The 11,676-nt window shown below is 38.8% G+C and overlaps 1 protein-coding gene across 1 annotated transcript; it reads left to right on the top strand.

The window, feature by feature from the left end:
* Nucleotides 4,896–9,604, top strand: LOC109835770 (probable arabinose 5-phosphate isomerase). The gene is made up of 3 exons (XM_020403786.1): nt 4,896–5,141; nt 5,247–5,470; nt 9,177–9,604. Exons 1-3 carry the CDS (start codon nt 5,061–5,063, stop codon nt 9,331–9,333), a joined length of 462 nt encoding a protein of 153 aa, XP_020259375.1. The 5' UTR covers nt 4,896–5,060; the 3' UTR covers nt 9,334–9,604.

Below are 11,676 nucleotides of genomic sequence, written 5' to 3' on the forward strand. Positions count from 1 at the left end.
CAAAAAGAAATTAAAAGAAAAATCAAAAGAAACAAAATAAAAAAAGAATGGGTTCTCTCCGCATTTTTAAAATATTATAGTGGTTTAGATAAACAATCATGCATCCACTCTTCCTTCTCGCGAAGGGACCTCCTCACTATGACAGAGATCTCCTGAATCATAAACCTGATTCGAAAGTTAACAAGACTGTACCCTAGTCTCAAATCCAAACCAGTTGTCTAACTTAGCTCTCACAATGAGTAGCTCCTACACCTAGCTAGTCTCAACCCTCAATTCAACCTACTTAAGTGTGTCGTAAAAGGAGTTCAATGTGAAGGGAAAAACATATAACAATTAAGCTCAATACAAAAAAAAATATATATGACAACCCTTTCGATTACCAAACCATATTTTGATTGATCTAAGCGAAGTTTGATGAAGAACAAGGATGAAAATGAACTAAAAGGGCAGTTCTTCTCACTGTGAACTAATTGGATGATGTTGCGCACGACGAGTGAGCGATTAACGAGAATCCAGGGGATCGAAAATCTCTCATTGATCCAACTTAAACCTTAGGTCTCCTCCCACATTCTTTCTCTTTTTATCTTCTTATTAGGCTAGGAAACAATACATCAAAATATAGGAGAAAATAGGGGTTTGTGTGTAGCAAACAACTAAGACTAAAAATTAAAATTTCGAATCAATCGCCTTACCCATCGATGGTGACTTTCAACAATCGATGATCTGAACTTCTTTGGACTTTTGCACCATTGATGGTCTTGTGGTCAACATCAATGATCAATGTGTGCACTATCAATGATCCACAACCTGAAAATCAGCTTTTTGAGCTGATTTCGCTTTTTTCACCTCGTTCTTGTTCCACACACGTATATTCCTGTAATTGACCATTTCAAATATACATTAGACTTAAATTAATTTTTCATTACTCAAACAAGAGATATTGTTCAAACAATGTCCTAACAATTTCTTCATTAGATTATGAAAATATTTGGTCCGTGTAAAGTAAAGTATGTTGGAATAGAGTTTAAAACAAAATTTTTTTATTATGCACAAGTATGCTTGATCATCAAAGTAAAGTATGTTGGAATAGAGTTTAAAACAAAATTTTTTTATTATGCACAAGTATGCTTGATCATCTACACATCGGGTGCACTGATCCGTAAAAACCAGTTGTGTTATTTAAAAGAAAAGTGCTATATTTATTTTCAAATAAAATTGAAAACAATAAAAACGTGTAATTAATCAAGATCCAGAAATGTCACTATCCTTGGCATTTCATCATCGAAACCCCTCTATACACAGCTGTCTCTAAAAAGCAAATAACATGTTGTTGCAAGTAAATCACCACCACATCCCGTCTTTTCTCAGCAGCAGCCCCCACCTTGCCCACGAATCCAATTGGTCCTCCTCTTTCCACGCTTAGTCTCTCCCTCCCTCTTCTTCGTCTCCTTCTTCCTCCAAAATTCAAGAATAAATTGAAAGAAAAATCAAAAGAAACAAAATATAAAAAGAATGGGTTCTCTCCGCATTTTTTAAGCTTTGGTGAGCATTTTTTAATTCAAATTTCTATTGGCTCTGAGATGCAAGCTTGGAGGAGGTGAATAGGATCGTCTATTGTTTTTCTCGTAAACATAGAATATGCAATGAAAAATGACAAATTATAGTGACTAACAATAATTAGCAATAAACCAACTAACAAGAGACTTTAGATAAACAATCATGCATCCACTCTTCCTTCTCGCGAAGGGACCTCCTCACTATGACAGAGTTCTCCTGAATCATAAACCTGATTCGAAAGTTAACAAGACCGTACCCTAGTCTCAAATCCAAACCAGTCGTCTAACTTAGCTCTCACAATGAGTAGCTCCTAGACCTAGCTAGTCTCAACCCTCAATTCAACCTACTTAAGTGTGTCGTAAAAGGAGTTCAATGTGAAGGGGAAAACATATAACAATTAAGCCCAATACAAAAAAAACTATATGACAACCTTTTTGATTACCAAACCATATTTTGAATATCTAAGCGAAGTTTGATGAAGAACAATGATGAAAATGAACTAAAAGGGCAGTTCTTCTCACTGTGAACTAATTGGATGATGTTGCGCACGACGAGTGAGCGATTAACGAGAATCCAGGGGATCGAAAATCTCTCATTGATCCAACTTAAACCTTAGGTCTCCTCCCACTTTCTTTCTCTTTTTATCTTCTTATTAGGCTAGGAAACAATACATCAAAATATAGGAGAAAATAGGGGTTTGATGTGTAGCAAACAACTAAGACTAAAAATTAAAATTTCGAATCAATCGTCTTACCCATCGATGGTGACTTTCAACAATCGATGATCTGAACTTCTTTGGACTTTTGCACCATTGATGTTGTCCATTGACGGTCTTGTGGTCAACATCAATGATCAATGTGCACTATCAATGATCCACAACCTGAAAATCAGCTTTTTGAGCTGATTTTCGCTTTTTTCACCTCGTTCTTGTTCCATACACGTATATTCCTGTAATTGACCATTTCAAACATAGATTAGACTTAAATTAATTTTTTATTACTCAAACAAGAGATATTGTTCAAACAATGTCCTAACAATTTCTTCATTAGATTATGAAAATATTTGGTCCGTGTAAAGTAAAGTATGTTGGAATAGAGTTTAAAACAAAATTTTTTTATTATGCACAAGTATGCTTGATCATCAAAGTAAAGTATGTTGGAATAGAGTTTAAAACAAAATTTTTTTATTATGCACAAGTATGCTTGATCATCCACACATCGGGTGCACTGATCCGTAAAAACTAGTTGTGTTATTTAAAAGAAAAGTGCTATATTTATTTTCAAATAAAATTGAAAACAATAAAAACGTGTAATTAATCAAGATCCAGAAATGTCACTATCCTTGGCATTTCATCATTAAAACCCCTCCATACACAGCTGTCTCTAAAAAGCAAATAACATGTTGTTGCAAGTAAATCAGCACCACATCCCGTCTTTTCTCAGCAGCAGCCCCCACCTTGCCCACGAACCACGAATCCAATTGGTCCTCCTCTTCCACGCTTAGTCTCTCCCTCCCTCTTCTTCGTATCCTTCTTCCTCCAAAATTCAAGAATAAATTGAAAGAAAAATCAAAAGAAACAAAACATAAAAAGAATGGGTTCTCTCCACATTTTTTAAAGCTTTGATAAACATTTTTTATTCAATTTTCTGTTGGCTCTGAGATGCAAGCTTGGGAGGGATGAAAAGAATTGTCTACCGTTTGTCTCGTAAACACATAATTTGCAGTGAAAAAGAGCATGTTACAACGACAAACAATAATTAGCAATAAAACCAAATAATAAGAGATATCCTAGATTTTATAATGGTTAGGATAAATAATCACACATCCACTATTCTTTCTCGCGGAGTAGCTTCCTGCTTCCTCACTATGATAGAGTTCTCTTGAACCACAAGCCTGATTCAATAGGTTTACAAATTCGTACCCTAGTTTCAACTCGAAACTAGTCATCTAACCTAACTCTCACAATGAGTAACTCGTAGACCTAGCTAGTCAAAACCCTCAATTCAACCAGCTTAAGTGCGCCGTAAAAGGAGTTCAATGTGAATGGAAAAAGATATAACAATTAAGCTCAATATAAAAACTTTCTTACAACCCTTTCAATTAGCAAACTGTTCTCCGAATGATCTAAGCGAAACATGATGAAAGACGGGGATGAAAATGAACTCTAAGGGCAACTCTCCTCGATGTGAACTGATTGGATGATGTTGCCACAACTCTCCTTAATCCAACTTAAACCCTAGGTCTCCTCCCATCTTTCTCTCTCTTTTTCTCTTCTTACTGGGCCAGAAACAATACATCAAAATGTAGGAGAAGACCCGGGTTTGATGTGCAATGAACAACTAAGATTAAAAACTAAAATTTTGAATTAGTCGTCTTAACCATCGATGGTGGCTCTTGACCATCGATGATCTGAGCTTCTCTGGACTTTAAGCTGGTTTTCGCTTTTCTCGTCCATACATGTATATTCCTGTACTTGATCATTTCAAACATAGATTAGGCTCAAACGAATGTTTTTTTATTATTCAAACAAGAGATATTGTTCGAACAATGTCCCGATTTCTTCATTAGACCGTGAAACAATTTGATCAACATAAAGTAAAGTACGATGGATTAGAGTTAAAAAAAATTATTATTATTTACAAGTACATTTGATCATGCAAGCATCACGTACACGGAGTCTGGAAAACTAGCCGTGCTATTTTAATTTTAAAAAAAGAAAGTGTTACATTTATTTTCGAATAAAATTTTAAAAAAAAATTAAAAACGTGTAACTAATCAAAGATAAGTGTCACCATCATGGGCAAGTAACATGTTGTTGCAAATAAATCGCCACCGACACTTCGGCCCTCTTTTCTCAGTAGCAGCCCCCCCGGGCCTTTTTCCTCCCCAAAATCCAATTGGCCCTCCTCTTTCAACGCGCTCCTTCGTCTTCTCCTCCCTCCTCCAGAATCCAAAGAAGAAGAAGAAAAATAAAATAAAATAAAATAAAATAAATAATAATGGATCTCCTCTCGACCGGCCCAAATCGACCCGACGAGCTTCCCTGCTCTCAAAATCGCACAGCGATCCTCAACCACTTCTTCGACACCTGCGGCCAGGCCCGGTCCTTCGCCCAGTCCCTCCTCGCGCCCCACCCTCGCCGTCTTCTCACGGCGTCGGCAAGAGGCTTCGTCGCCCACAAGCTCTCCAAACCCTCGCCTCCCTCGGCTTCCCGCTCCTCCTTCTCGCCCGTCGACGCCCTCACGGCGACATCCGGCGCCCTCTTCCGGCGACCTCCTCTCCTCATTCTCAATCCGGCTTCCCGCGACGAGTCTTCGCCCTCGTGCCTGCGTCCGCGCCAAGGGGCCACGCTGATCTCCGTCACTCGTGGCCGGGAACCCGCTGCCACGGCGTGCGACATGAACGTGCACCTGCCTCTGGAGAGGGAGCTCTGCCCGTTCGGGTGGCGCCGGTGACGTTCACGGCGATCAGTGGTGTTCGGGGACACGGTGGTGGCGGCGATCATGGGGGCCAAGAGCCTTACCAAGGAGCAGTATGCGGCCAATCACCCCGCAGGCAAGATCGGGAAGAGCCTCATCTTCAAGGTGAGTGGGTGATTCATTCCACCGACCCTGGCCCCTAATTGATGCCTGCATTGTCACTGTTGCCGGTCCCAAAAGTTTAGGACGAAGGTTTCTGTCATTTTGCAGGTTAAAGATCTAATGAGGAAGCAGGAGGAGCTTCCTTTCTGCAAGGAAGGGGACATGATAATGAATCAACTCACGGAGCTTACAAGTAAAGGATGTGGATGCCTGCTTGTTGTTGATGAGGAACGCCGTCTGATCGGGACATTTACAGATGGTGACCTTCGCAGGACTCTCAAGGCTAGTGGTGAAGGCATTTTCAAGCTCACAGTGGGTGAAATGTGTAACAGGTACATCTATTTCATTTCTTCAATTTGTGAAGATTGATGATTTCTCAGTTGATATGATACTTGCTTATGTCACTTGTATGTATTATGGGAGTTATTTTTTGCCTTTAGGGTCATAGGAAGAATGGCTTATTTGGTACTTAGATATTTCAGTATCACATTGCTTAATATTTGAGCATAGTGGAAGCCTATGTGCCTTATTTCGTGGCTTACATCACCTTGCATTAGGTACTAAATATTTACAGAAAGGAAAGTACAGCTACAAATCGGTTTAAAGCGTCTAAGGAGCAAAAGAAATTGATTCATGTATGCCTAGTCAAAACCAGTCTGTTTGTAGAATTGCTTCCCAGATCCACAGATTTGCAGATTTCACTTTCTTAACAACAAAACAATATCAAAGAAGGGTATTCTATAGTAATAAACAAGTAAAGAAATTGGCAAACCTTAATCAACATTACTGGTTCATTTTAGGCATCCTTCGTCTCATTTTCTTCCTATTGATTGCACTCTATCTGCATATTTTTTAAATAATTTTCTTATTACCATTGATATGTTCTGATATCTCCTCCTCAATGTGTGCCATCTCGATTGGCTAATCCTCACATATTCAGTTGATGCAACCTTTAAAGTTTTTCATGAATGTCAGGGAACCATATTAAGGAGTTCAAAGAATATAGGTCTGACAAATCTGAGACCACAGCCTTTTGTATCAAAATTTAGAATCCAATGTATTCGTGATTAGAATCCAGTCATGAAATGTCACTAATATACAAATCAGTGTCAACCGATAAGGCTATGACTTTTCCCATTCATTGCAAGTTACTTGTTGCATAAAATGGAATCTTGTAGATAATAAACATATGTTGATCTATGAACTTTGGCTAAGGGGCGAAATTATTTGATTATGAACTTTAGTGTTAGCCAAAACATGTTTTCTTTTTGGCTTGTCTATGTTTGGCAATGCCAATTTTAACATTTTCAAGATCTGGAGCTTAGCACATGATAGATCACTATAGCAACAGCTTAATATCCACTGTTTACGGTGTCTTTTGCGGACTTTTTTTGAGAATTTTTACCATGTAAATTCAGGATATAGGTGAATTACTATCATGGTGCAGGGTACTATGCTGATAGGATGGCATTGCTACTTCCAACTCTGTCAGCCATTTTCCATTTATTTTCATGTCCTAATTCCATGGATAAGCAAACTTGCAAGTTTAACAGTAGACTCCTTTATGAAAAGAAGTACCTTCGTGGTGTTAGGTGCGAAAGTAGTGTTTTTTTAAATGTTCTTGTGGTGTATAATTTTAAAATCAAATTCTGCACTTCTTTTTTGGCAAGAAAGGTTTAAACTTTTAATTACCAAGTAAGCATGCATTAAGGACAAATTCATCACAAAAACAAAATTTCATCAGCTACCTTTGTTTACTTACAAATTTTGGCTCAATGTGCATTCTCACCCCACTTCCTATTGTCTATGTTGTCATACACTTTCAACAATATGTGTGCCAGTTTGATCTTCAAAATGTAAAGAGTCTGCTGAACAGTATGTTTCACAAAATCAGATCGTTTCTGGATCTCCAAATAATGTACACGCTACCAGCCAAACGAGACTTGTAAAAGGACTTGATCACACCTTGCCATTCCATTTTCTTTGAGCCCAAGGAATTATTTGTTGCTATTCAAATGGAGCATTTGTTATTCTCGCATAATCCTTCGCAGGTTTCCGGACCTCTTTGCTGAAATTGCACTCAGAAGACAAATGGTCTCTTCCCTCTGAGCTTGTGCTGCAAAATTCACACATCATGTCATTTGGCATCCCCTTTTTTGTCATTCTCTCTTTAGTCAACCATCTACCCCCAACACGCTAAGTGCATAGAAAAGGAGTCCTGGGCACAAGATATGCTTCAATGCTATCCTTCTGATGTGGGATACGGGGGGAAAAAATATAGAAAAGGAGTCCTATTAAAGTTGCCCTAGACCATGTGAAACCATGGTTTCTTATAGTAATGAACAAGTAAAGAATTGGCAAAACCTTAATCAACCATACTGGCTAGTTTTAGGCATCCTTCATCTTTCTATCAATTGCATTCTATCTGCAGATTTTTTAAATAATTTTCTTATTACCATTGATATGTTCTGATATCTCCTCCTCTCTGTGTGCAATCTCGATTGGCTAATCCTTACATATTCAGTTGATGCAACTTTTAAAGTTTTTCATGAATGTATGTATTCAGGATTAGAATCCAGTCATGAAATTTCACTAATACTCAAATCATTGTCAACCTATAAGGCTATGACCTTTCCCATTCATTGCAACTTACTTGTTGCATAAAATGGAACTTGTAGATTTTAAACAACATATGTTGTTATATGAACTTTGGCTAAGGAACAAAATTATTTGATTACGAACGTTAATGTTGCCAATACATGTTTGCTTGTTGGCTTGTCTATGTTTGCCAATGCCAATTTTAACATTTTTAAGATCTGGAGATTAGCACATGATAGATTATTTATAGTAACAGCTTAATATCAATTATTTACGGTGTGTATTGCAGACTTACTTGAGGAGTTGCCATGTAAAGTCAGTAGCGGTGAATGACAATCATGATGCAGGACACTATACTGATAGGACGATCTTGCTACTTTTAACTCTATCAACCACTTTCCATTTACTTTCATGTTCTAATTCCATGGATAAGCATACTCGCAAATCCATACTCATTTAATAGTAGACCCCTTTAGGAGAAAAAGTACCTTTAGTGGTGTTAGGTGCAAAAGTAGGGTTTTTTTTATTTTATTTTATTTGAATGTTTTTGTGGAGTATAATTTTAAAATCAAACTCTTCACTTATTTTCTGGTGAGAAAGGGTAAAACTTCTAATTACCAAGTAAGCATGCATTAAGTACAAACTCATCACAAAAACGAAATACCTACAGCTACCTTTGTTTACTTACAAATTTTGGCTCAATGTGCATTCTCACACCACTTCCTATTGTCTATGTTGTCATGTACACTTTGAATATGTGTGCCAGTTTGATCTTCAAAATGTAAAGAGTCTGGTGAACAGTTTGTTTCATGAAAATCAGATCATGTCTGGATCTCCAAATAACATACACACTACCAGCCAAACGAGAGTTGTAAGAGGTCTTGATCACACCTCCGCCATTGCATTTTCTTTGAGCCCAAGGAACTATTTGTTGCTATTCAAATGGAGCATTTGTTATTCCTGTGTAATCCATCACAGGTTTCCGGACCTTTTTGCTGACGTTGCATTCAAAAGACAAATGATCTCTTCCCTCTGAGTTTGTGTCGCAAAATCCACACCTCAGGTCATTTGGCATCCCCCTTTTTGTCATTCTCTCTTTAGGCAACAATCTACCCCAACATGCTAACAACGTAGAAAAGGAGTCCTAGGCACGTTGAAGTTACCCTATACCACATGAAACCATGGTTCTTATCGCTTAAGTAAGAGCTTTATAACCAGCTGGCAATTGAATAAACTTTATTACCAGCATTCCATACAAGAATACCATGTCGAACTTAGCAAATACTCTAATCAGCTTATTAAAAGTTTTAAGAGAAAAGAATTTTTAACCTGCAAGCAACAAAACTGAGCATCTTTGATCCAGTAGGCATGAGTCTAACTCTGCACATATTGTTTATGAAGGAATGTGATTGTCTAACGTTATTCTTTTGTGACTAACAGAAGCCCAAGGACTATTGGTCCTCAAGCAATGGCAGCGGAAGCAATGAAGAGAATGGAGGCTCCTCCTTCCCCTGTCCAATTCTTGCCTGTTCTCGATGACCAGAATGTTGTTATTGGAATCGTCACATTGCATGGACTCGTTTCAGCTGGTCTCTGAACATGTACGTTTTCAGCTCACCACGATATGATTCTTTGTATTGCGTTATTCTTTGTATCTGTTGCTGATTTGCTCGAGCAGCTTGAAGCAGCTTGCTTTTTGCTGTCTTCTTTCAATCTCATGTACACATATATTGAGGTCTGCTACACTTTGCGAACAGTCTGTTCTCGTTTAGTTGTCGCTATTGTATTTACGATAGTAATATTGAATTGTTGGTCACCTCGAGACCCTTTTTCTTGTTTGATGTGAATTGTATCTCCCTTTGTAATTATTTCATGCTACCCCTACAGGAACTGTATATGTTTCATCTTTCGTCTCTCTTAAAAGCTATATATAAACGTAAATTTAGGAGGATAGAACTGAAGCTTATTTTTCAAGGGAGAGGTAGGAGAGGGGAACTTGCATAATTAGCTGAAGGTTCTCCTTGGAAGCAAGATATTGAAGAAACCGCGAGAAGTTTGGTGAAGAACAGGTGTTGGAAGAGCTCAGGGTTCTGTTTGGGAGCTGCGCGGTCGACCGCGGTGCAAGGCCGGTCGACCGCGATCGTGCACGGATCCAGGATTTGTGCCTGGACTTGGCGCAGGCCCAAACTTGTGTTTCCTGTTCTTATTTGGTTTTGGTATTTGTATAAATACCAATACACGTTCTAGGGTTTCTTAAGGCAAGAGTTTGGGATATTTGGAGCACAGAAAAAAAGTATTTTCTGAGTTATTTGATTAGGGTTTATTTGGAGAGATTAAGAGCCTTGTTGGTGAGATTAGTTTGTTCATTCGAGTGATTTGTAATCTCAAGTTGTACTCTTCTTCTCTATTGGTGAAAACCCCATCCTCTTCTTGCCCCGTGGACGTAGGCAATTGCCGAACCATGTTAAAATTGGTGTTTTGTGTGTGCATTGATTTTAGTTGGATTTGGCCCTCGTTGATCGGCAATTGGTTTGGTTCCTCGACACGGTTTTCAACAACAATTGGTATTTTGCCCAACAATTGATATTAGAGCTCGGGCTATGTTTGGGCTATTTGGAAGAGTAGATCGATTTGGGAAGCTCGTCTAGGATTTCGGTTGGTGAGAAATGTGGGATCTTTTTTGTAAAGCTTCTTTCTTTTCTCAGTTTTGGATCTATTCTTCGTTTGTTTCCGTACTGGTTGTTGGTGTGTTGAGGATTATGGCCGAGAAAGAGGGAGTTGAGGGTGGTTCTTTAGGTGGGAAGACTGTCCAAAATTTGAGTATCCACTCGATGAAGATTGACATGGAGAAGTTCAATGGCACTAACAATTTTGGACTTTGGCGATGCGAAGTCTTGGATGCGTTCAATGCGCAGAATTTGGAAGATACGTTGGAGTTGGACGGGAAACCGGACGATATTGATGAGAAGGTTTGGAAAAAGATGAATCGAACAGTGTGTGGTGTGATTAGGTCTTGCCTCACTCAAGATCTAAAATATGATGTGATGAATGAGACTTCAGCAAAGAAGATTTGGGAAGTCTTAGAGAGCAAGTACTCGCTTGCATTTGAAGAGGAGGCTTTATCGCTTCCAATTGAAGAATGAGACATCCATTAGTGATCACATGAATCACTACACGAAGCTTCTTGCCGATTTGGCGAATGTAGATGTCATTGTTGAAGATGAGGACAATGCGTTACTATTGTTGAGCTCTTTGCCCGACGAGGAATACGAGACGTTTGTCCTTACTCTTATTAATAGGAAGGCATCTCTTTCATATAGTGAGGTAACCGCTGCATTAGTGAATTACCATCTTAGAAAGAAGGACAATGAGATTTCTATTGAGCCGGTAGCGGGGGCATTGGTTGCAAGAGCAAAGGGTTCAAACCGAGGTAGAAGGTCACAGTCTAGAGGGGCACATCTTGAAATTCGTAGGAATCAGTGTGCTTTTTGTAAAGAAGATGAACATTAGAAAGCTGAATGCCCAAAGTTGAATGATCAAACCGGGAAGAATAAGGGGAAAGTTATTCAGGCTTCAGAGGTGAATGTTGTCAAGGCTAGTGGCAATGATTCAGATTCAGATTCTTCGGGCTACTCATTATCTGTACTGCCGTCAGTTTGTGTTGCCTACTCTACAGAATGGATGTTGGACTCTGGTGCTACATACCACATTTGCCCTAGGAGGGATTTGTTCTCCAGCTTTCAGGAGTTGGAAAGAGGGGATTTCGTGCTCATGGGTAATGATCATGAATGCCCTATTTGTGGTATTGGCACAGTTCGGATCAGGATGAGTGATGGAGTGATTCGGGAGTTGGTTGGAGTGAGGTTCGTTCCTCAGTTGAAGAAGAATATTGTAGGCGTCTAAAATTGCCTACAAGGTTCCCGTACGCAGCTCGAGGCGA

The sequence above is a fragment of the Asparagus officinalis genome, chromosome 3 (assembly GCF_001876935.1).
Source record: "Asparagus officinalis chromosome 3, Aspof.V1, whole genome shotgun sequence".
NCBI lineage: Eukaryota > Viridiplantae > Streptophyta > Magnoliopsida > Asparagales > Asparagaceae > Asparagus > Asparagus officinalis.